Below are 24,221 nucleotides of genomic sequence, written 5' to 3'. Positions count from 1 at the left end.
GTTTTTAATATTTATACTTTTGCTGTGCCACCTAGTGTGGTAGTTTTCTTCCATTCAGCCTTAATGAAGAAACAGCCTCTTTTGTGACAGTTGAAGCAGTCAAAGATTGTTTCATGGGTGTTTCTGAAATAGCTAAAGCAACTGCCTCTGTTTCCCTTGGACATTCATTACTACTTGATACTGCCCCTCATTTCTGTTGATACAAAAGCTAACATTGAAGCTATAACAGTTCTCTGCTTTAACTTACTGGTGCAACTGAAGGGCCTGTCCAAGGATAGGAATCAATGTTACAGCTTCCGAAGGAAACCTGTACATGTCTCTGCCTGCAGCTGAAGGTAGCACCTTAATCTAGTCAGCATGTTAATTCTGGAATAGGAATTAAACTCTTTGGCTTAATTGGTTTGTTATAAGGCAGGCAATTTAAGTTTTGTTTATTTGAGCATCTGCAGGAAAACCAGAGGAAAATAGCAAGGGCAGCAAATAGTGAAATAAAAATCCCAAGAAGCATTATTAAAATAACCTGGGAAGGAGGATGTTAAAAGAGCAAGATCTCTTGAGTGAAGAACATTAGCTGCGAACAGTGATAATGTTTGTGACCAAAATATCTCTAAATGCAGATTGTCACTATTAGTAAATAGCATTCCAGCAAAATCATAGCTGTCCTCCTTAGTGTCTAGTAAATATGATGGTTTCTATTGCAGTTTTTAGTTCAGTCTTCCAGGATTTGGGAATCTAGGAAAGCACATATGGAAAAGCCCACTCTAACTTCTCCTTACACTTTTTCTTTCAACTTCTGGGCGTTTTCAGAGTCAGAAAGAAGTTCAAGATATGTTTTTGTTCTATCCCAGCAGGACACAAAATGCTGTTTCTATGACTCATCAATTTATTTTCCCAATGGAAAAATAGAGATGCCCTTACTCCTAGCTTGAAGTTTAGGATAAAAATAAGCAATGATGATGATCTACCATCTTTTTACACTTAATTCTGCTATTTCACTTCAGATGCTATTTAATATTCTAATTTTCCTTTATTGCAGGAAAACAACATTCAGGTAATTGACTGTGAAAATCTAGAAAATCTCTGTATTCTGATTCTGAATAAGAACCGTCTTTCGTCAGTTTGTGGCTTAGATGGCTGTATAAATCTGCAAAATCTTGAACTTTCCTACAATAGAATCACTCGAATTGGTAAGAAAATTGATAAAAAATTATTCCAATTTCACAGAATCACAGAATCACAGAAACACTAGGTTGGAAAGGACCTTCAAGATCATCAAGTCCAACCATTAATCCAGCGCCACCATGTCCCCTAGACCATGTCCTGAAGCACCACATCCACACGTTTCTTGAACACTTCCAGAGATGGCGACTCCACCACCTCCCTGGGCAGCCTGTTCCAATGCCTGACCACCCTCTCAGTGAAGAAATTTTTCCTAATATCCAATCTAAACCTCCCCTGGCGCAACTTGAGGCCATTTCCTCTTGTCCTGTCGCTAGTTACTTGGGAGAAGAGGCCAACACCCTCGTCGCCACAACCCCCTTTCAGGTAGTTGTATAGAGCGATAAGGTCTCCTCTCAGCCTCCTCTTCTCCAGACTAAACAACCCCAGTTCCCTCAGCCGCTCCTCATAAGACTTGTGCTCCAGACAAGCATATATATATTTATATAACAATTTTTGTGCTGTTTATATTCAGGATTATACTTCCCTTGGATTCAGGGCCAGCCAGCTGGTAAGCCCAAGGAGAGTGAGGAAACAGAACAGATCTGCATTTTAAAGCATACTCAACTTCACATTTATTTGTAGTATGGCGTAGCTCCTGCCATGTATTCCATTTACCAGGTCATATAAATATTGTCAGCTAAAGAGAACTAAAAATCTTTATAGAAGGACCCCTAAAATTACCTGCACTAACTCAGTTGGAATATGTGAGTAGCCTGAGTTCAGTTTACCTAAAAAAGAAGTACCTACAGAAACAACTAAGCCTTGCAACTGTAGAGAATTCCATTGTGTTCCTGACTGACACAGTAGGTTGCTATATAGAAATCATATTATCTGAGTCTATGAACCATACTAACACTGGACCATGGCCTCTCCTTCTGCTAAAATGCTACCCATTCTGGCTCCAAACTATTATTCTATATTTCCCTCCCACTCTGGCTCTTCATTACTGTGTGTTTCCCCAAAGCTGGAAAAAGAAATGAGTCTAAGGTAAAATCGTGTAAATCATTTAGGCACAGCATGTGTGCCAACCCCTATTTACAAAGGCAGTTTGTTATATTTGTTAAGTTTGTTATATTTGTTAAGTCCAACAATTGGCAGGCAACAGGTGTACATTTAGCATGCAGTCAACCAGTGAGAATTTACATGCACCTGGACCACTCAACAGATGCATCTTTCTGCCAGGAGAGACATGTTTTCTGTTGGCTAGCCAGGAATCTGTCATGTAATGAACATGTGTTTGCACCTCTGCTTGTACTGGACTTGGACTGTGAAGTGCCTAAGGGATAGATACTGTGTCTCAGCTTCTGGCAAGCCAAAAATATTGCATTGTGAGCCTTCTGCCATGTAGATGTGGTATAGATGTAATCAGGATCTAGAGCCTTTTCTACTGACAAAAGGTCAGGAAAGTGTAGTGCAGTGAAAATAACCAAGAGCTTTGCTGTATGTAAGTGGAGAAGCCGGTTTTTTGGTTTTAGAGTGATGTACAGAGGGAAGACCATTAGTGGTCCCTCAAAAGCCACATTAACAGTTGAGAAAAGCTAGTAGTAAATTGTGAGATCATTACTTGAAAGGGAATTCTCAGGGCTTGAAAGTAGCAAACTTCTTTCAAGAAGGCAGCACAGCAGATAGAACAGAACTAAACAACCTACCTATAATCTAGGGACTTGCATTTGATGCATGACATACTGTGACATTTGATAAGGCCACCAAAAAACGGGTGATTATATAACTTCAGTACTGTAGTCTTAACAGAGATCAATCTTCAGAAATTTGTCCGTTGAAGTAAAATCTTATGGTCAAGAAAAAAAATTATGTGATGAAGTAATTAATTTTGTGTAAGTTGAAACAATCTTCAGAAATTTGTCCATTGAAGTAAAATCTTATGGTCAAGAAAAAAAATTATGTGATGAAGTAATTAATTTTGTGTAAGTTGAAACAATCTTCAGAAATTTGTCCATTGAAGTAAAATCTTATGGTCAAGAAAAAAAATTATGTGATGAAGTAATTAATTTTGTGTAAATTGAAACATGAAACATGAAAAGGTGACTTTCTAGTTGTATTCCTCGTCTGTGCTAAATCTAAAGATGTTACTTGGAAAGACTGCAGAGCTGAAAATGGAAAGGAGATAAGGAGATTTTTATTTTGATTTGATTTGTCTTTATTTAGACTTTTAATTTTCTTTATAGTATGTGGATGTACTTTATTTTCCTGCTGGACAGCAGGAAAATAATATAAAACATTTATTAAGCTGATAGATGAAACACATTCACCTAAGTCATTTATATACAAAAATGGTTTCCACTGTTGAAAAAAGGAGACTGAAACAGTATGAACATGGATAAATGCAATTACACAAAAAGTAGCATTTTTGACTTGAGTCATAGAATACGCTTTTGTAGGGTGGCTATATTGCCTTAGTATTTTGGCTAAAATCCTGGCAGTGCTAAGACTAGCAATGCATAACTGTGGATAGTGGTAAATGCTTGTTTGGACCTACTCTTTTTTAAGAAGGCACATACAGTTTTCTTTATCAGACATCTTTCAGTTTGGGAGGGGGCAGGCTTTATGTGTTTTTTTTCATCTTCATGTTCACTGTTGACTTTCACTGCTCTCTTATAATTCATCTTTGTCACACATAGAAGTTACTTCAGAACTGCGTTGGTAGCTAAGATAGAGTCCCTAGCTAACAGACTCCAGCTGCACTTTGCATATTGCTAAGAGCTACTTATATAAAGGTCTTCCACAAATCTTGCTGAAACCGTATGTTTTTTGATGGAATGCATTTTCCCATATAGTGCTATAGCTGTTGTTGGTTCCATCATATGTAAAACAGACAATATCTTCTGGAAATGTGCAGAAGACTTTCATGCTTATTTTTAATTTGTGTGTGTGCAGAAGAAACATTAAAATACCATCTGTTTGTATTACATTATTCTCTTTTGTGTATGTTTCTGTTGGACTGCATTTGATAGTTCCAGAACAGATTGTGATCCCATTGTATGTAGCCTTGGTATGTCTGTTCCGAATGACGTTTGGTCTAATTAAACAAGACAGATGAGGAGAAAGAGATGTAAAAAAGGGTGCTTTGTGCCACATGCAGAATAGGAAACTTCCAGATCCTGTATTAAGTCCTTGCCTTTTCTTACTGTGTGTGCAGTCTCTCCTCTCCATCCCACTCCAGACCAATTCATTGCTTTTAAAGCTTCCAGTAATGCTAGGCTGATAACTTAGAAGTGGATATTTAAGGACTGCTCTTGTGAGGAAGTCTTGTGAGAGCTGTTAATTTTAACATCACCTGAAACAAAATTGTTTTGAGACCACTAGATGGTGCTGGTTCCTTTTTTATTTTTGTACAAGCATAAAAGAAAATAAAGAGCAGGATCTTGCAGTCAGGATAGTATGTCATGGGCTTGTTTGAAATTCTTTCAGAATAATTAAAGGTTTGTATATTTATTTCCTCAAGCACAGTTTTGAAGTTACAGTATGGGACATTTGTTTTAGATTTAGGATGTTATCTCTTTAATATCAGGCGATTATGTTATTTCCACTAGGTGCTTTCCATTTTTAAATTACTATGATTTGAAGGCCTATATTTGATTGTGTTTTTTTAAATGTACTGCTAGTTTTGGAATTTAATTTTTTACTCCTGTTTTCTACTTATTGTTCATTTTCTTTTTTAACTCCTTTTCTGTATTCTCAATAATCCATGGTGCAAACTGGTCTCTGGTCTCATAATCCAGTTTATTCTCAAAGGACAATCACAAAGACATTCACCTCTGTAAAGCTTGCCCAACTTATTTTTGGGAACTTGGGAAGTTTTGTGTGGGATAAAGATCAGACAAAGTATTACCTCAAATAATCCTGTGAAGAACACATGAAAGAAAAGTAAATTCAAAAAATCCTTATTTTAGATATGTTTTGTAAAGGGTGTCCCTTCAAAGGAGTTTTATCAGAGAGGTGCAGAAAAACTGGTTGGGCCTGTAGCAAGTCACATGCATCAGTGCCATTGCAGAACATCTAGAATGTATAAGACCGTGGAAAGATAGTGTGATTTTTGCCATTGTAAGAGCATGATTTGGGAAAAATTCTGTGAAAGAAACAGACGTGGACAAGAACCTTTTCCTTTGCATCTTTTTGGGGTAGAATCCACACACATTCTTGCTCTTTACACTAGCTGGCAGGAGTAAGTTTGTTGAAAGTGTAATGGCTGTAGAAGTATAGCTTTATACTTGAAGACACTAAATTTTCTTTATAAATTTCTACATTAAAAATATTTTATAACATAATTCCTTAAACAATATGCACTTAATTAATAGGGGTAGTACTGGCTTAAGTTGTAACACAATTTGCTCTCACCTTGCTGATAACTTAATTTTCATTATTTCATTTTTTTAAGTTTTTTTTTTAACTTTTAAACATAAATACTGTTTCCATTCTGAGGGGTGATGTTAAAAGGGCTGTTAGCATTTCACAGAGCCCATAGGTTCTGAGTGGCAGTTATAAAGTGCTTAAAGCATAGTAAAGCTTAGTTTATCACTAAAAATGTTCTATTCCGACAGAGGTGCTAAAGGGGTTATGAACTGTTATTATTGCTTGGTTAACAGGCTCAGAAATTTGTGAACTGTACTCATTTTATATTTGATAGGGTCAAAATACAGTAATTATTTTTAAACCTTATACAGGGCTAATATTAATTGTTACAAGAAAACTGTGAACTTTCAATGTATTTATATTAGTACTTGAAAATCAATAGGTTTTCATTTAATTATGGGTTAATTCAGCTAAAATCTTTAATTTTCAGGTGGTCTGGAGTCATTGAAAAGTCTTCAGCAATTGATTGTGGACCATAATCAGTTAATCAGCATAAAAGGTCTTTGTGAGGCACCTACTCTCATTCACCTAGACTGCTCTTTTAATCATCTCACAGAAGTTGAAGGCATTGAGAATTGTGGCCTACTTCAAATTCTGAAGTTGCAAGGCAATAACCTCCAGGAGGTAAAACCTTTGAATTCAGTGGCTATTGTGCATATATCTTTGTTAAAAGTTATATTTTACAGAATGCTGATCATGTGCTGTTTGTTTGCTGTGGGATGTTTCATGCTTTTAGATAGGCTTTTTTTTTTCCGCTCTTAGAGGGAGATTTTTCAAAGATACAAATGGCTAGCAGTTAAGTATTTTCTTGCTCCTAAATCCTTGGAAAATTGGCCCCTCAGTAATTATATTTCCCTCCTTTGTTTATAGCATCTAGTCTTCAGTTTGTATTATATGATGCTGATTCTCTGTTTAAAATGTAAAAAAATATTATTATCACTATGTATAAGTAATAGTTCAAGCTGATTTGATAGATGCTGATCCTCCAAAGTTGAAGTTTGTGCTGCAACATTTAAAATAGGAAAGTAGCTTGCTAACTGTACTCTTAGCCATATTCACTGAAAATGATTCTCTTATGAATCTGAGAGAGGAAAACGATTGTCAATAAGCAACAAATAATTGCATGAATAAAATAGTAAGGCTGTGGCTTTTGGGGTCTTTTTTTTTATTTATTTATATTGACTATTCGGACTAGGTAGAAGACATTAAAAAGTACTTAGCACCTGATAGGTAGAAATTACGTGTGACAACTGGTACATACATAATAAGGAAATGGTACGTGTATCTAAAATGTGTTTTTTACTTGTATGTGGTAATGATTTATGAAAAGCATCTGGTAAGCATTCCATTATTGTTTCCCTAATTTATATTAATTTTAAATAACCACCTCTTTTCTGTTTAGCTTCCAAGACTAGAAAATCATGTTCTCCTAAGAGAACTACATTTGGATGACAATAGCATTTCTGCTGTGAGAATGCTTTCTTTGTATTGGCTGCCTCTATTGCAGATTCTTTTGCTGTCTCAAAATAGGTAAGCAAGAAACATTCTTCCACTTACAAAACTGATATAGAGGAATTTACTAACATAACACTTATCTAAAAAGTATAGTTCTCAATATGGTTAAAATATCACTATCTTTCAGAGATATTACTTGTCAACCACATATTTTCAGAGAATGACATTGTCTAGCTCTAGCTAAGAAAATTTGAAAGAGCATTAAGTATGAAAAGTAATTCTTTTCTATTGGATGTTATATGACAATTTTTGAGCGTTGTGGCATTATTAAAACCATGGTGTTTCTTTTCTTTCCTTTCTTTAGCAATTGTTTCTAGAGTATGTCTGTCAAACTTCATATTTCACAGCTATCTTATTCAAAACAGACTTTGAAGGCTATGTTAAGTGCAACTACTGCAGTTAAAAAGGACAAATGAGAATGTTGGTTTTCATTTTACATACATATGTTAATGCCCTCCAAAACAAGCATATTTGCTTAAATTTTTCACTCGTATGTCTGACTTGGAAAGGTATAAAATAAAAAAGAATGATCAAGACAAGCAGCATAAAACTAGATTATACACTCACGTACACTGTAATTAGCTTTCTGTTCATTTTCTGAGATAGTCTGTACATCTGTAGAGTTAAAATGACCAGATAGTCAGGAGTCAAAATTTTTATTTCCCCACTTTCTTCTTCTCAATTTAAATTCTGCTAAAAAATAAGGAACAATTATTATAATCTACAGTGTGTTAGTAGTAAAATGAATTTTAAATTAGTATAAATAAATTATTTTTCTACACTGTGACCATTTCACTCTGAGCAAGGTTGTTCTCAGCTAAACAAATAGAATATACTCTCTTACACACAATATGCAAAACATACACTCTGAACTAATCAATTTGCTCTCATGGTAGTGAAGAGGGGATGCTTTTAGAGTGTGATTCATCTGCCATTTTTAGCCGTTTGCTTTGAGACTAATCACACACTACAAGTGCTTGTTCATCTTCACTGACTATTAAGAGAGTCAAACTGACCAGCTTATATATAGGTGTCTACATTTGAACAGATGAATCCCATCCTATGTGGCATTTAGTTCAGCAGAGTCAACTGTAGCTGGGAACCTGTGGGAGAAAAGATCTGTAAGAGTCCTGTTATTATAAAGAACGTCCTTCAAGGAAAACTAATATTATTTGAGCATATACAACCTAAATTTTTGTATAACTTTCCAGATTGTTTCATATCATCTCTAATGAAGTAATAGGCATATAAATTCTTGGATGTAAATATAAAATCTAGCTATATTGACAGAATCTAATCTTTGAGTTGCTGGGCTTTTAGGAGTTTTTGTTCTTGTGTTAATTCTTCTGGATTTTGGAGAAAGTGCTTCCTGCCTGTGATTTAAAAAAAGCATTATTTAAGTATTAGATTCTTGAGTCACACATATTGATTTAATTCATGTTCTTTGCTTTTCTTGTCTTGTTCAGCTTTTTGTGGAAAACGCAGTAATGTGGCTCTATCTTCTTGTAGTTTCCTCCTCTTCCTTCAGTTTGTTTTTTTGTTAACATTAGGATGTAGCTATGCTGTGTGTAATAAAAAGTTTACAAAACTGCTTGAAGACCTCATGTGCCTGGTAGGGAGAGGACAAACTTAAAATCATGGTCTCAGGCATAGCTTGAATGCAGCCTCTGGATCCAGGTTGTGCTGGATGTGCTGACTGACCATGTAAATGTGTCTTTTATGTCACTCGCCTATCCCATGATGTTACAGTTTTTCATGTCCATTGTAGTGCTTGTTCTGGTTTTCCAGTGGCCAAGCTGAGATGCAGTGTTTGGTCCACTGAGTTTCTTCTGCTGGACTGGGAGAAAGCACATATTTTTGCATCTGCAAACGGGATGTGCTGAAAATAAACACACACCTCCTACCTAAACAATTCCCTTTCTTTTCTTGTAAGTATCTATAGCTTTCTCAAATCTTCGTGACAATCAGGACAAGATACCCTTAAATTATAAATTAAAAGCCTCAAAATTCCTGGCATTTCAGTAGCCTGCTCTGTTACACTCACTTTATGTACACTTATAAGCAGCTCCATATGTGTGTGCTACAGCATAAGTAACTCGATGTTCTATGGAAACAGTGAATGTAATGGAGTAAGCTGTTGAAAGAAAAGCTGTTTCTTTACTTTTATCCTACAGCTAGTGCAGTTTTGTGACTTTTTTTCAAGTGTGCACTGAGTGCCATTTCCTTTTTACTGATTGCAGGAAGCCCATATAATGGTAATGCTGTGAATCTGTATTCTTTCTAAAAGTGAAGTACTATGAGAAGAAAATTCTTACACTAATTTACAGGATTTTTTTTATTCCTGAGATGGTTTGTCTGTATCATAAACTGGAAATTGCCAAAGATAAAACTCCATAAAATTATTTTAAACCTACAATCTAGCAACAAGGAATTATAGTGATTAACTCCTTCAACTATAAAAATGGCAGCTATTTCACCACTACTGCTTTTATTAAGTGTTTTATTATGGCTTCCACATATAAAGCATATACCTGGTCAATGTACAGTTGACCAAAGCCAATGATGAATAACCTCTTGACTTGGTTACTGCAGAATTGGGACTGTGAAGATCTGTGCTCTATTTTATAGGAACTGTTAAGTTAGTTTAAAAAAGGCACACATCTAAAAGACGTCCTGTCTTTTCTATTTTCTTCTGGTATGGATAAAGATTTAGTTGTAGGAGACACAAACCTTGCCCCTGGGACTGAAATGAATAGATATTTAATGTGTTAAAAGTTCATGTGGTATTTATATTTACATGTAATCCCACTTAATTATGTAGTTTACTTGTTAATGTCTTTTTCTTTTACAAGTTTTACATTGAGACAGTAAATCAATTTGCTGTTCAGGTAGCCTTTTCCCTCCGCCCCCAACTTCAAACAGAAAAATCTATCCCTCTTAAAATTTCTGTTTTAATATGGCAAAGTTCTTTTTTTGCTGTCTCTTGTTTTTCATTGAGATAACCAGATGCAACTAGTTGCATACTGTTCCTAAACGGCTTGTAATAGAAATGCTAAAAAGTCAGCTCAATTCTCTCTTAGTACATATTGTTCTCGCTGCTTAATATGGTATGTATGTTTTTAAGCTAATTTCTCAGATGTAAGAGTTGAACTCACTGTCATTGAAAGCCATCATGTTTTGAGAATTTGACCATTTTTCCAGAGTCGTCATGATAAATCTAAATGTCATTGGATGTTGAAATGTCAGCCATGAAAAAGCTATATTTATGTATAGTGGTTTTCCCCATCCCATCCTTAATAGTTTAGATTTTTTTGATCACTCTCAGCAACTCTTTACTAGTGATAAGTCTATCTCTTAAGTATGTGCCACCATGGGCAACACAGCTGAAGTACTGCCTACTAAAGCATTCAAGAAACAAGTGGCTAACTGACAGATTTTCTACATTATATTTGATTACTACCTGTAAATATGGTGAATATTGCAAACTAAAATATTTTCATTTTTAAAGAATGAAAAAGAAATATGGGCTTTACCTAATGATCTAGATTAATATAAATTTATTTCTAATTATTTTGCTCCCCTTCCTGCTAACCTCTTGTTAACATCAATGATAATTTTTCTGGGGAAAAGCAGATGTGCAAGATTTGGACCATCTTGAGCAGTAACTGCTATTAGTGTTCAGAAAAACAATCTTTATTTTCTCTGCATACTTGCAACTATACTAGTCTCTTAAATCTTGTTTTCTGACATAGAGTTTCTGTGTCTATCTGTGTCCTGTCCTGCTACAGCCTTAAATGGGAGCAGAAAGAGGAAGCTATAGCTTGCTTTTTTGTGAATATCTTTTACTTTTGTGTCTTCTTTGTAATTTATATCTCTCTTATGCCCAGGGCTAATGTGACAAGGTCAAGTAGTATTAAGTTTTCAGTAATGTCCTTTGTCTTTCTGGTTTGAATTTTCTTAGGAAAAAAATTAACAAAGAATGTCAGAAAAGGGAAAGCTATAGAATGACGAGGAAACATTTTAACTCTCATAATGCCAACAGCAGGCAGGGATAGTCCAGCAGACAATTTCTACTTCACCGCAGCATATACTGATAAAGATTCAGAGAATTCACTCACTATAATTAAAAGGTGCTGCATTTATCTTCTGCCCCTTGTGCAAAGTATGTTTATTTTCCTGGATGTTTCTGAATATGTGAATCTATAATCTGAATCATGGCTTTTCAGTCTTTGCAGCCATACTGTTAGCCACTAATATCTATGATGATATTTTTTACAAATATTAAATATATTTATGTACTGGTGACTGGGCATGAGAATGTAAAATGCTGATATTTGTAGTACTATGTACAGAACTACATGTAAGACATAATGCTTTTTAGAGTTAATACTTCTTAATATTTATTTGATTCCATGGAAAAATGGCAGGGAGGTAATAGAACTAAATAGGACTAGAACCAGGACAACTTTACAATATGGTTTGAAAAAGAAATGGAAGTATAGTGACACATACTCAAATGGCTTTATATCTCTTTCTCTGAATTTACTATTAAAATGTTATGTTGTCATATAGAAATATTTCTACGTCAACTGAACGTAGAATTTTTTTTTTTTTAATATTGTGCATGTGGTCAAATTTTCAAAAAGATTAAAGAATCTACAACCAACATGTGGTCCAGAATTTGTGTACCAGAGCTAAATCCATCTCTGTCTTTCAGTTGTAATGCTTGTGCTGGAAACACAACACAGTCACGCATTTCAGGAACAAATAAGCATTTCTGGCTCTGACCAGTTGTAAGTTTGTGGAGTGAGTGGGTTTTGGTTTTTTTCATGGTCATGTTTCTGACCATAAAAATTCTGATCATAGCTTTCAAAGGCACTGTAACCCTCAGACAATACTGCTTTCCATGAAAATTAGAAGTCACAAGTGACCACACACATTGCCATTGGTGTTACCATTCTCTCATTATGCTTAGGCCTTGCCCTTACAGGGATGAAACAAGTTACCTAAACATGTATTTTTTTTTTAAAAAGGCATAGTTGATTTAGTATATGCTTACACATAAACATTCTAGTTTTGGTTGAAGACTGGTATTTTTTGCATCTTGGTTTTTCCTCCTTCTTTCATATTTAACATAAAATAAACTTTTTAATCTGAAAGGTAATATTTGGAAATAGCCTGGCAGCTGACTGAACCATTCAACATTCATTCTTAGTTGCACCAATGCAAGTTTCTAAGTAAAGAAACTTGAATAACACTGGATGCTACTGTTTTAATTGTAGTGATAATACACATCTTACAGTCCAAAAATCCTTTGTATAGATGCATGTCAGTGCAGTTTCCTTACATTTACTCTTCAATGCTACAGATAAGAACTTTGTCATGGCTTTACTACTGCTTTGCTGCTTTATTGCACAAGAAATGCGCTGATATGCAAGAAGAGCAATTCCATAACTGTCTGTGTAATAGACACCTCTTTGACCCTGTCTTACAGAAGTAGTAAGACAGAGGAAGCACTAAAAATATATTACAGGGTAGTGCAGCCTTGACCTGTTAAGAAATACAACTGTGACAACACTTATGTTAGTTTTAGGATCTAGGAGGTAATGTGCTGAGTGGAGAAGAGAAACAAACTGGCAAGAAGTTTGAGCAATGAGAAATGAAGGAAGAGGAAAGAGGAAAAGCAGATCTTATTTCTTCTCCAGCATCAGGGCCTTCTGTTAGTTTCAGTCTAGTTACAGTGCCTAAAGAGAAGCCAATTGAGTTGTGTAAATTTTACAAGACTTCAGATCCTCAGCACTAAATGCAAAAAATAGAATGAATTATTTATCAGATAAAATAAAACATTAAAGAGTAAATATTAAAAGCTGAGATACTGAGAAGGCTAAGAAATGCTTTCAAGTTAAAATGTAAGTAATTAATTCTAGGACCTTGGATAGCTAAATGAGTATTTTTTTATGTAAATAAGTAAATTGTCTTAACTTTAAAAGATTCTGATGCCTTTGTTTATGAACTGTTGTTTTACTTAATTGAAGAAAATACCTCTCCTGTTTCATTCTTAGACTGACTGAGCTTGTGCCTTTAAACTCCTTTGTGTCTTTGGAAAAGCTGGATATCAAAAATAACTGCTTGTCAGGTGAGTTGTATAAAAACCATAAAACCCCATCCAAACAAGAACTTCTTAATTAAATTATAAACTTATTTGAATTTGATTGTTCCCATTTATTTATGAGACATGTAGAGAGAATACATATTTTCCAAACATGGATTTGATAGATATTAATTATAACTATACTGTATAGGTAGCAGAACTGCTTATGGTACTCCATTATTTTTGTATATTTTAGTTTCACGTAAGATTTTATGAGAAATAATATGGTTCTGCATTCAAATTTATATTTAACTTTCTTTCTTACTACAATACAGACCTTAAAGGTGTTATTACATGGTTAAGTGGCTGTTACAGGCTAAAGGAGTTGTCACTCAGTGGAAATCCTCTTCTCCAAGAAAGGAATTGGAGGTAAGAAAATAAATCTATTTGCTAAATCAAAAAATCAAAATCAGCCAAAAACTGGGTGTATATAGATCTTGTTTATCAATCAAAATTAGCCAAAAACTTGGTGTGTGTGCATTAGTTAAATAATAGAAATGAGGTAAGTATGAACACTGCCACAAATTAGGAGGATTGTATGAAAATAGAAAATAAAGATCATATAATTGAATTTTATTTGTTAAGAATTACAGTTTGTAGTTTTGTTTAAACAAAAATCTTGATGTTTGACCTAGCACTTGAAACCTTAATAAGAAGCAGTTTGTGGTAAAATTTGACAGTGGTCTTGCTGTGCTGTTTAACTCTTATCCTAAGTGAGTACTTTTCTTTATGACAATTTCTTTAGGCAAATGCAGAAATTAAAAAGGTGATAGAGGCCTTCCTTGTGCTTCTTTGTCCATTGGTCACAATATCTTCTTTTTCAGCATGAATTCTGGTTGTTCTCTTTACTGGCAAGTTTACTACTTTTGGTAACTCTAACTTTCTGAATGAGCTTTTGTCTGACCTTTATTACCCTATTTTACATTTCATTAAAACTTTTGTACAAAGACATGACCATCCACGCAAACTTTTTCTCTGTCTGTTTGATCTGCACTGTTTAAAATCATTATTTTTGCTCTGATTATTAATGTTCTCACACTATTACTTGTCCTTCTCAGAACCATCAGTTTCTGACTGTCTATCACATAGCTGCTTAGACTGTTTCTCTTTCTGCTTTGCTGTCTTTTATTTTTTTTCTTATTTACTCCCTTCCATCACTTCATCCATTCAGTGCTTAATGGTCTTGCTGCTGTGACAGGTTGACACTGCATATAGCTAGAGAAAGGGTGGTGTCTATAATAAATGTATCAAGGAATCCTTGGCTTAGCATCTTTTAAGGAAAAAAATATAGAAGAAAAAGTCAGAAAAAAAGATTGATTTTTTCTTAGTAGTTGAGGCTTAGACTTTTTTCTTGTTCTGAGAATTCTTATCTTTACACCAGAAATTAGTTACTCTTATGATTATGAAAGAGACACAGATGTAAAAATAATGCTGTTCAGTGTTGTATAATACTGAAATAATAATCTGAAAAAAAATTGAACAGCTGGTCCTAGATATAATTGTATGTGTATATATAAAAACTGGATAAGGTAGAAAGGAAACTTGACATGAAATGAGATGCAGTCACCAGAATCCCTGAAATGAGTAGTTGTGATAGGATTGTATTTGTAAGCCATATGAATAAAATTGTACATGGATAGGTTTTTTGTATAGTTTTTTGTATTTGAGAAGTCTCCTGGTTTCTTGAGAATTCTGTGGTCTAAAACCGCATACGTGGGCCAATGCCATCAAGACGTAAAGCTATCTGAGCGAATTACTCAGCAACAGCATAGTAGTGCTGTTAATTTAATGTGAAGTGTTCTTTCGTTTTCCTTAGAATTAATACTTTCTAGTCTACATGCCTTCAAGAGCAGAATGACAAATTGAAAATGCAATTTTAGGTTTTTAGGTGATGCTCTAGAATACATGTGTTGAAATGGGAAGAGTGTCTTTTAGTGAACTCTTACCATAATTCCATTAAATGTACAAAGAAGCATTTAATCAGTAAGATTTTAAATCATTACCAATTCTTTCAGCTAAGGAAATCAAGTATTTATGTAGGAAAGTGTTGACATAATAAAATGTCTGAGGAAATGAAATGAGACATAACAGTTGGACTTTCATTTTGGATGTAAAAGTGACTGAGATTTTTTTATTAGAAAAGTATGATTTTTTTTTTTTAAGATTTGCAATTTTGAAGAATGACCAAACTTGTTCCTTCTATAGTTTCAAGTCTGTTAAAGGTGAGGCTTTACACTGCAACGTTACACAACAATGTGTTTAGATCAATTGTGTTCACATTTGCTATATTAGATTGCCTAATAGAACAACAGCAAAGTTTGGGGTATGTGTCTTTTGTAGTATGTGTTGTATTAAGAGAAAAAACTGTTGTATTAAGAGAAAAAACCAAAAACAAAAACACCCCTACATGTGTATCTTCCAGTAGAAGGTTTTTGTACACATTTCTGATTAGTATTCCAGTGGAAAAAAAGAATACTTGAAACTTTTAATTGGAAATGTTTGAGTAGTTTAAAAGATAGCTGTACAAATACATTCTTGGTTGGTTGGTTTGTTTTTTAATGAACAGACTTATTTGTTCCCATGGTTCCTGCAGGTAATTTTGTGAATAAAATTCAGTGACTGTGACAATATTTTAAATACCCATTTGCACTGTTTTAATTCCCACTATTTTACAGAACTAACTGTTACTTCACTTGTAACCTGGAGGGGAAAAGCTTTCTCAATTCCAATTTAAATATAAGAACTGACACTTTAGATTGCTTGACCCAATAGAGCTTTTATGATTAGACAAGAGATTCATTTGTCTAAAGGATTTAAAGTATGGAATACTATAAAATATGGATTTGTTGAATACAGCATTGACCGTAACTTCAGGCAATATGTTCCAGTGAACTTTACATAACCCCTTGATACCAACAAAGGAATTAGTTGTAAAATTTCCCAATCGGTTTTTGTACTTTCATGTCCAGCCAGCGATAACACCAACAAAAATGAAGTAGTAAGAAATTGCTTTTTAAAAATTAAACCCTGGGATCAGTCTGAGCACTCCTAAGGGAATGTGTTTCAATGCTGTAATGATTAATAGAGCCTCTTAAGTGACAGAATATTCACCAGGAAGTTTTCACTAAATGAAATATTGACTCAGCCCTTCACCAGGAGAAACCCAGCTGGAAAAACTAGTGTTGAGATCCCATAGCTCTAAGACACAATACTTCCAGCATCAATCAACTTTGATATGGTGCTTTTTTGATGTATCACTATTCAACATCAGCTTGGTAATTTCTCTCTATGTGTTCGGGGAGTGTCTATCTAAACCCATTGTTTTATTCCAAATGTATTTCAGACAGTGTTATTCTTACATTAATGGGCAGTGGAGAAAGAAAGTTTTCTATTTGCAAAAAACTAATATTCTATTCTATTGAGCTACATTTTGACATATTGTAACTCAGTCATAGAAACTTTCTCTGGTTTTAAACTTAGTGTGTGTTGTCTGAGCTGAGTAATAGCCCTTTACCTTCACAGGGAATAGGCAGGGATTTCTAAAATTTTGAAAACAGTATTATCTTTTTTAATAGTGAGGGGACTTACAGCCTACAATAAGTATTAAGAGTTCTTAAGCGTTACTTAACACTAACTTAATGAAAATATTGAGTCTTGATGTATCGATTTAAATAGTTTTGCAGTCTTGCAAGTTCCAATAAATTTGGTCTGGTATAAGAAATATGTGAAAGAAGGTTGCAGTACTAGATTATATTTCACAATAACCTAAAAGAGAGAGTACTGATGATACTATTTATTATAAATCAGTAGATAAGTTTCTCATACGTATTTTTTCTTACATCAGTGCCCCCAGCTGCCTTTTTCATAGCAAGGAGATGTCATCTCTACTGTCATCCCTTTCACTGACCCAAATCCAGTATTTCAAAAGTGGATTTTTCTCCTGTCAGTCATACTGGATACCTTATTGCTTTATGTGGTATATGTAAATTGTAAAGGGAGTATGACTGGCAATGTTTAGTATTCTGTGCAGTTTTTGAATCTAAACTTTTCAATGTGTCAAAATCAGTGCTATATCTTAAGCCTATGACTTAGTTTGCTGTGTTGCCTATTAACGAAATGCATTGCAGGTGCCTATGCATCAGTGTGTTAATTTTTTTCCTGTTTTTGTTTAAGTAGGTAATATGCTCTCTCTAGTGAATTGAGAATATTGCCATTGACCTCCCTGGGGTCAGTATTTTTGCAGTGGTCTTTATACCAACAAATTATTAAGAAATCTTTCTAAGTTCTGTGGTTTATTAAGGATAAAGTTTTAGCTAATATGTTAACATATGAAGGACAAGTATATACAAATACGTGGGGAACTATCATCATGTTCTGTCTTGTTATATGACTGTATCAATAAAACGGGAGTTTTAGCATCAGGATTTTTTCATAAAACTAATTATGACTTTTCCTTTTCTAAGGCCTTCCTTGTGTAAGGTCCTTCCTAGTTTACAGTTTCTTGATGGTGAAATCTTAAATTATCATACTTTACCCACAACTGAAAGAATCAAAGGATCAGAATCAAGAACTTTCCTGGAGCTCTGTCAAGTTCAAATTGAAGAAAATGTTCTTCTGAAAAAAAAGGCTGCTGAACTGGGGTATGTATTTATGTGAATATAAAGTGCATTCAGAAATATGTTTTTATGTATTGTTACTGTAGTTCTTGATGTCTTAGGAATTTTACTTAGCTTTTTGCCTGGAAATTATGTTAAGAAAGAGATTAGAATCATTTACTTCAGTGCAAAGAGTATTTCAGACAGATATTAAAATATGTGGGCCTTGACTTTTGTTTGTTTAAGTTTGGGAAAACAAGTGGTTCAAAATTTTTGGTTAGTAGTAACTGAATGAATTCATACACACAACATAGTACAGTGATGTGCAGGAATAATGGCTTAAATCCTGAAAGTTAATAATCATATTAACTTGATTTCCAGCTTTAGTTTAATCAAACCTGGTTTGACTACTCGTGCAATATGCTTTATTTTTTTCCTGCATTTGTTTTCCATGTCTGTATTATTCACTTTCTAAATGATTGCAGAAGATTCGACCTCTTTTCTCTTTAAGTCATGGATCAGATGACTCTGTTTACACATCTTTGATTTTGTCATATTTACTACCTTTATCATTATTACCATGGTTAGTTGTCCAGTGACTTCAGCTTAGATGTTGCAAGTGGTAATTTATCATTTATACCTGCTATCTTTTCATCACTTTGCAATATCTAAATACCCCAAACTTCTCATGTTTTCACAGTTGGTAATATTGCATGTTGTCTTCTTTCTTAGTTCCTTTTCATTTCCTAGCAGGTTCACAATATCCTTGTAGTCCTTTTAGTATCCAATCTGTCTGCTGATGTTTGGAAAGATTGTTTCCTTGATCCTGACAGGTACTGAACATTATTGCAGAACAGGTGAAGCATGTGACATTTGACAATGCTTTAGTTTGAACTTCTTGTGTACTTCGTTGGTTCAGGAAAAGTACCCACATTTTTTTCAAATTCTAGCAGTTTAGCATTTACATGTAAGCCTGTATATCCATGGTGTCTTGTTACTACCTAACAGTTTATTACATTGATGTATTATTGGCTGTTGCTAAGCTGCAATAAAGTCTTCATAGGTCACAAAACAGATTTATTTGAAAAGAGGTTTCTATTAAGAATTAGATTGAAAATATTTTGGGAGAAATTATATAGTGCGGTTTTCTATGACAGATGTAATGTCTAGGTAGCTCCTTGAACTGATATGTTTCTCCATTAAACCCTCAAGATATGTCTTCTCCACTTCTGTGATTTTTGGCTTCTGGTTTGCAGGTGGGAAGCTATTTCCTAATATATTTACCATTTTGAAATAGTGTTCTTCCCTTTCTTTTTCTTAAAAGGAAAAAGAGAGGCAAAAAAAGTACTCCTCCTCCTTTATGGTAGAGGAAATTTTCTTATGTCTAAGATTTAGGACCTGTTTCATCAGTATCCTTTGCAGAAGAAAATACCTATCTGTAATTAGGATATTACTTGTGAGAGAGCTGTAGTAGAATCTAAGGACCGAACTTTCACATACATTTCTTCAAGAAGGTAAAAAATGGGAGGGAAAGATGATATTCACAAAATTTAATGGTTTATTTAACCATGGTCTGCATGAATGGACAGCTAGACAGGAAAGAAATTTGTTGGGTAGCCAGACTCAGACCATCCATTAGCTATTAATAGTTATAGGCTCATCCTACTTTCTGGAGCCTGACTTGTCCTTCTAGCATCTTTATCAAAGACCTGGAGCAAGAGATGGAGTGCACACATGCTTGCAGATGACAACAATTTGGAGGAAACTGTATATGTGCCTGAGGGCAGGGCTACCACTCAGAAGGACCTAGGCAAGCTGGGGAGAAAGGCCAATTGTGAAATCAGGAAGGACAAGTGCAATGTTTTTTGCCTTGGAAGGAGTGACCCCTTGCAACAACACAGACTGTGATCGACTGAGAAATCTCTGCTAAAAAGGACCTAGGTAGATAAGAAACTGAATGTGAGCCAGCAGTGTGCCCTGGTAAAAGTTAAGAACATCCTGCGCTGTATCTACAGGATCATAGCGAGTAGGTTGAGAGAAGTTATTATTTCCTTCTACTTCAGCCCTTATTAGCTCAAATCTAGAATAACGTGCCCCATATTTTGGGTCACCAATACATAAAAGACATTGATAAACTGGAAAAAGTTTGGTGCATGGCCCCTAAGATGGTCAGGGTGTTCAAGCACATGCTCAGGAAGACAGAGACAAGCCTGTTTGCAGTGGTGCATGACAGGAAGATGAGCAACGAGGACCTAAACTGAAAGAAGAGAGGCTCAGACTTGTGTGGTGGGTTGATCTCAGCCAGTAAGTAAGCACCCACCAGCTGCCTGCTCACTACTCCCCCCCACAGCAGGATGGGAGAGAGAATCAGAAGATCAGAAACAAGAAAAACCCATAGAACTAGATAGAGACAGTTTGATAAGTGAAGGAACGAGGGCAAGAAGGCGGGGGGAAGCAACTAAGTGATGCAAAGCAATCAATCACCACCTCCCACCAGCAGACTGATGTCCAACCATTCTCTGAGCAGTGACTACCTCGCAATGACTCGCCTCCAGGATTTATTGCTGAGGATGATGTTATATGGCATAGGATATAGTTTTGGTCAGTTCAGGTCAGCTGTCTCAGCTGTGTCCCTTCCCAGCCTCCTGCCCATTCCCAGCCTACTTGCTGAGTCCATGGGAAAGGCCTTGACTCTTTACAAGCACTGTTCAGCAAAACATTAGTGTTTTATCAATACAGTTTCAGTCACACAGCATCATACAGGCAGCTGTAATGAGAATTAGCTCCATCCCAACCAGACCCAGTACAACTGGGCATAAGGAAAAAACTTCTTCCTGTTAGGATGCTGATGAATTGCAACAGGTTGCCCAGAGAGGCTGTGCAATCTCTGCTCTTGGGGGCTTTCAAGACCTGACTGGATAAACCTCTGAGCAACCTATTCTGATCTCTGAGCTAACCCAGCTTTGAAGTAGCAGGTTGAACTAGAGACCTCCTGAGGTTCCTTCAACTGAGAATTTTTCTATGATTCTAAGCTTTGTTTGAAAGAGCTTACAGATGTTTGAGAAGAACAATAGCAGGAAGAAGAAATTACGTAAAGGTCTCTTCTTTCCTGAATGTATGACTTGAGCATGGCGGGGAGGGAGGGTTGTGGGTTTTTGAAGGTTTTGAGAATTCATTCACAATCTTTTAAATTGATAACTTTGACATGGTTGAAGCACCTTGTATCAAATTTAGTCTTAAAATGAATTTCTTGTGTGTAAAAGCCCTCTATGTTTTATTTTGACTAAATGTACACTTTTTGGATGATTAGAAAAACGTTGAAAGGAACTCTAAACAACTTCTTTGTATACAAGCCTTAACAGCATAGCTATTCTATGTGCATACTGCAATACTTTGACTGAATTAATGTGACGTTGCTAACGAACAGGCCAACAATAGAGCAAACTTCTGTCTGTTTCACATCTTGCTAAGTTATGAGCCCCTGTAGGTGCGACCTCAAGTGTGTAAGCTGCCAACAGTAATCACTGCTTGCTTCCCTAATCCATGTTTCATACACCACTGCTGCCCAGTTAAATTGGCTGTGCTGTTTCTGCCTGAAACTTCACTCTTCTTGCCATGCTTAAGAATGAAATATATTTTTAAAGTAAATTTCTCAATTCTAATAAATGCTTTCTGTCACATAAGCTTTAGACATCTTGTAGTGAGTAATCATATAATAAATAATACGACACCTTGGCTGCAGTAATTTGCTTTCAGTCATCAGATATGCAGATGCCTGGCTGGTGGAGCTTGAACTTTATCAGTAGTGTATGTATAATATAGTGAAGATGACAGGAATTTCATAAATGGTACTGCAGGAGAGAATATCTAAACAGTGACCTCTTTCATGTGTTTGTAAGGGACTTTTGTAACTTGCAGTTGAACATCAGTAATTATGATTATAGAAATTTCCCCAAAGACAAATTAGGTTTTACCACACTATAGCAAACAAAAGCTCAATTAAAATTGGAGTATACTATTTGAATATTCCATGTGTCAGAATTATGAAAATCACAGTAGAGTCGCAAAGGGAAAAACATAACATGAAGGAAAATTTTAACTAGCACACAAAGGGGTTGGATATTTTTTATGATTTAGCTGCAATGGCCAGGAGAAAACTGCCATTGCTGATTAGAACTGGCTTGTTTGTCCACTGTCCCTTTTGCCTCAGAGGTTTACTGTGCTGCCTTTTCCATATTGTTTTTACTGTCTCAGTCTGAAAAAATGATGCTCTTTGAAAAACCTCGCAGTGATTGCAGATGCAGTTGGAAATGCTATACAAAATGTGTCAGCTCTGTAAGCGACCTTCCACTGCCACCTTAAACTTCCTAAGTGCAACATTTTGGCTGGTGTAAGCTCCACTGAAATGGCCTTAAGGATGAATAACTTGTCCTTTTCCATAACTGTTAAGTCAACCTGTGCATGAGTCCTTACACTTCCTAGGTGGTGTCAGTGGGGTTGTGCTCCTCTCCACCTCTACTCTTCCCTCCGCAAACACTGCATGTGAAACTGAGCAGGATTTGGTCAAAATTTACCAAGAAGCCAGTGATGGATACTCTTGGTGGATTGATGTTAGGACTGCAGTTGTAGCAGTCATTAATAAATGCCTGACTTGAATTTCCAAATAGGTTAAAATGTGATTCTAATGCTTTTGCCTTTCCTCAAAGTCCCTGGAAAATCCTAGCACAAACTGAGGTATCTTTTTGGTAAGAAAACTACAGGTAGCTTTCTCCTCTTAGGATTTGTTTGTGAAAGGAATATCTTGGTCTTTTGTCAGGGCCACTACTCTAGCACGTTTGTACATTGCTATAAAAGACCCATCCCTTCCTCTTCTGGCTTATTATCTCTTTCTCCCACTGCAAAAGCAGTGCATCCTTTGTGGCTATGCTAAAATTTACATACAGCATAAATTACTTTCACTTGTTAAGATCAAAGTAAAGCTGTAGGTAGCCATTGAACATGAGGGAATGTGCTGGTCAAAGCTGGAAGCCATAAAAATTTGCTGTAGCAAGACTGCCATATTCATATACACTTCATTTCATACTAAGCAGCCAGGCAGTATGGATACTGGTGCTTCCATCAGGATAATCCCATTACTTGTTTTGTCTAGATGCTAATTTATGCTTAAAACTTTGGTTTTTTAAAACTTTGTATTTTAACCAAGAAGCAATTCCAGAAGAGTTAGTGTGACCAGACCCCTTGACCTATAATGCCAAAAAAAGTGTGAAAGGCCTGAAACAACCAATTTACATTAAATGGAAAGGAAATATTGTGATATCAAAAGTTTTAATATTGTCATATTTCTCACTTTGTCTTCTCTTTTTCCTCATATGTGGTTTTTTTCCGTTAATGAAGTAAATCAATCCTGTATATTCTCCATTCTCAAGCAGCTTCCTTTCTGTGGTTTAAGTAAGCGGTCTTCAGGAGCACGTGTCTGGTATCAAGAATGCAGTCCTTTTGAGACTGCTGCAGTGCATTGATAGGATAGCTTTACCCCAAGCCTACTGAATAGTTCTTTTTTAGTCCAGAGCTGTCTGAAATCCCTGTTCACCTAAGGGAATCGCCAAGCTGAACAACACCTAGCACTCAGGTCCCATCTTAATACTTTGTAGGTCTGTGCTTTGGAGCTTCACCTTTGCAGGAGAACCCCAAATACAGTCACCAAGCAATTTCATTGCTCATAATTCTTTGAGATGTCACTACAGCTTCCGTTGCAGTTTCTTGAAACTTAGGCTGATCTGAGTGTCTAAAAGAAAAGCCAGTGATACACAGAGGGAAGCCTAAAAACCCTACAAAATCAGAATGTGGTTGTGGATTGCCAGGGGATGTGTCAGCTGAGAGATAAGGTGCATGCCCACAGCAACAAGGCTGTATTTTGCAAACACTGCTTGGAAAAGCTGCCCAAAAGCAGCTTCTGTGAAAAAAAAGTAACAGATGATACCTGGTGACCACACAGTTAGTCCCTGCCTGAATTTTCAATTGCTTTCAACCTCACCCTTCCATTTCTGCTTGCCATATTCATAGCCACTGGAAGGGTGAAATGGCTGCTCGAGATGCCCCTGCACCTGTCAAAGGAGAGGATGCACAAGTATCCTACACTGTTCACTGTTATGGTGGGGCTTTTTTGCCTTGTTTCTATTTTCTGAGAATGAACAAGTATACTCAGGATATATTTTTCACACAGAAGTTTATTTTGCCCAGTATGTAAAACATTTGGGGATTTTCTGCAATATTTTAATCCTCAAACAAACAAACAAACAAAAACTAAATAAAACAAAGGGAAAAAAAAAAAGGTGGGAATGATTTTTTCTTTCTTTCTTTCTTTCTTT

General features: G+C 35.5%; 1 protein-coding gene across 1 annotated transcript in view; it reads left to right on the top strand.

Annotated features, from left to right (window-relative positions):
* The window catches only part of LRRIQ1 (leucine-rich repeats and IQ motif containing 1), a gene marked incomplete at its 3' end in the record, with an annotated part of 28,382 nt that extends 10,484 nt beyond the window's left edge, over window positions 1-17,898 (top strand). The window contains exons 9-14 of the mRNA XM_010284011.1: window positions 1,037-1,187; window positions 6,023-6,216; window positions 6,995-7,122; window positions 13,170-13,243; window positions 13,534-13,627; window positions 17,722-17,898. Of these exons, the coding sequence (XP_010282313.1) occupies window positions 1,037-1,187; window positions 6,023-6,216; window positions 6,995-7,122; window positions 13,170-13,243; window positions 13,534-13,627; window positions 17,722-17,898 (818 nt within the window). The remainder of the gene's footprint in view (window positions 1-1,036; window positions 1,188-6,022; window positions 6,217-6,994; window positions 7,123-13,169; window positions 13,244-13,533; window positions 13,628-17,721) is intronic.
* Between the last annotated feature and the right edge of the window lie 6,323 nt (window positions 17,899-24,221).

The sequence above is a fragment of the Phaethon lepturus genome, unplaced genomic scaffold (assembly GCF_000687285.1).
Source record: "Phaethon lepturus isolate BGI_N335 unplaced genomic scaffold, ASM68728v1 scaffold8213, whole genome shotgun sequence".
Lineage (NCBI taxonomy): Eukaryota > Metazoa > Chordata > Aves > Phaethontiformes > Phaethontidae > Phaethon > Phaethon lepturus.
The sequence above is the reverse complement of the archived record's forward strand: the minus strand, read 5'-3'. Positions and strand labels throughout refer to the sequence as shown.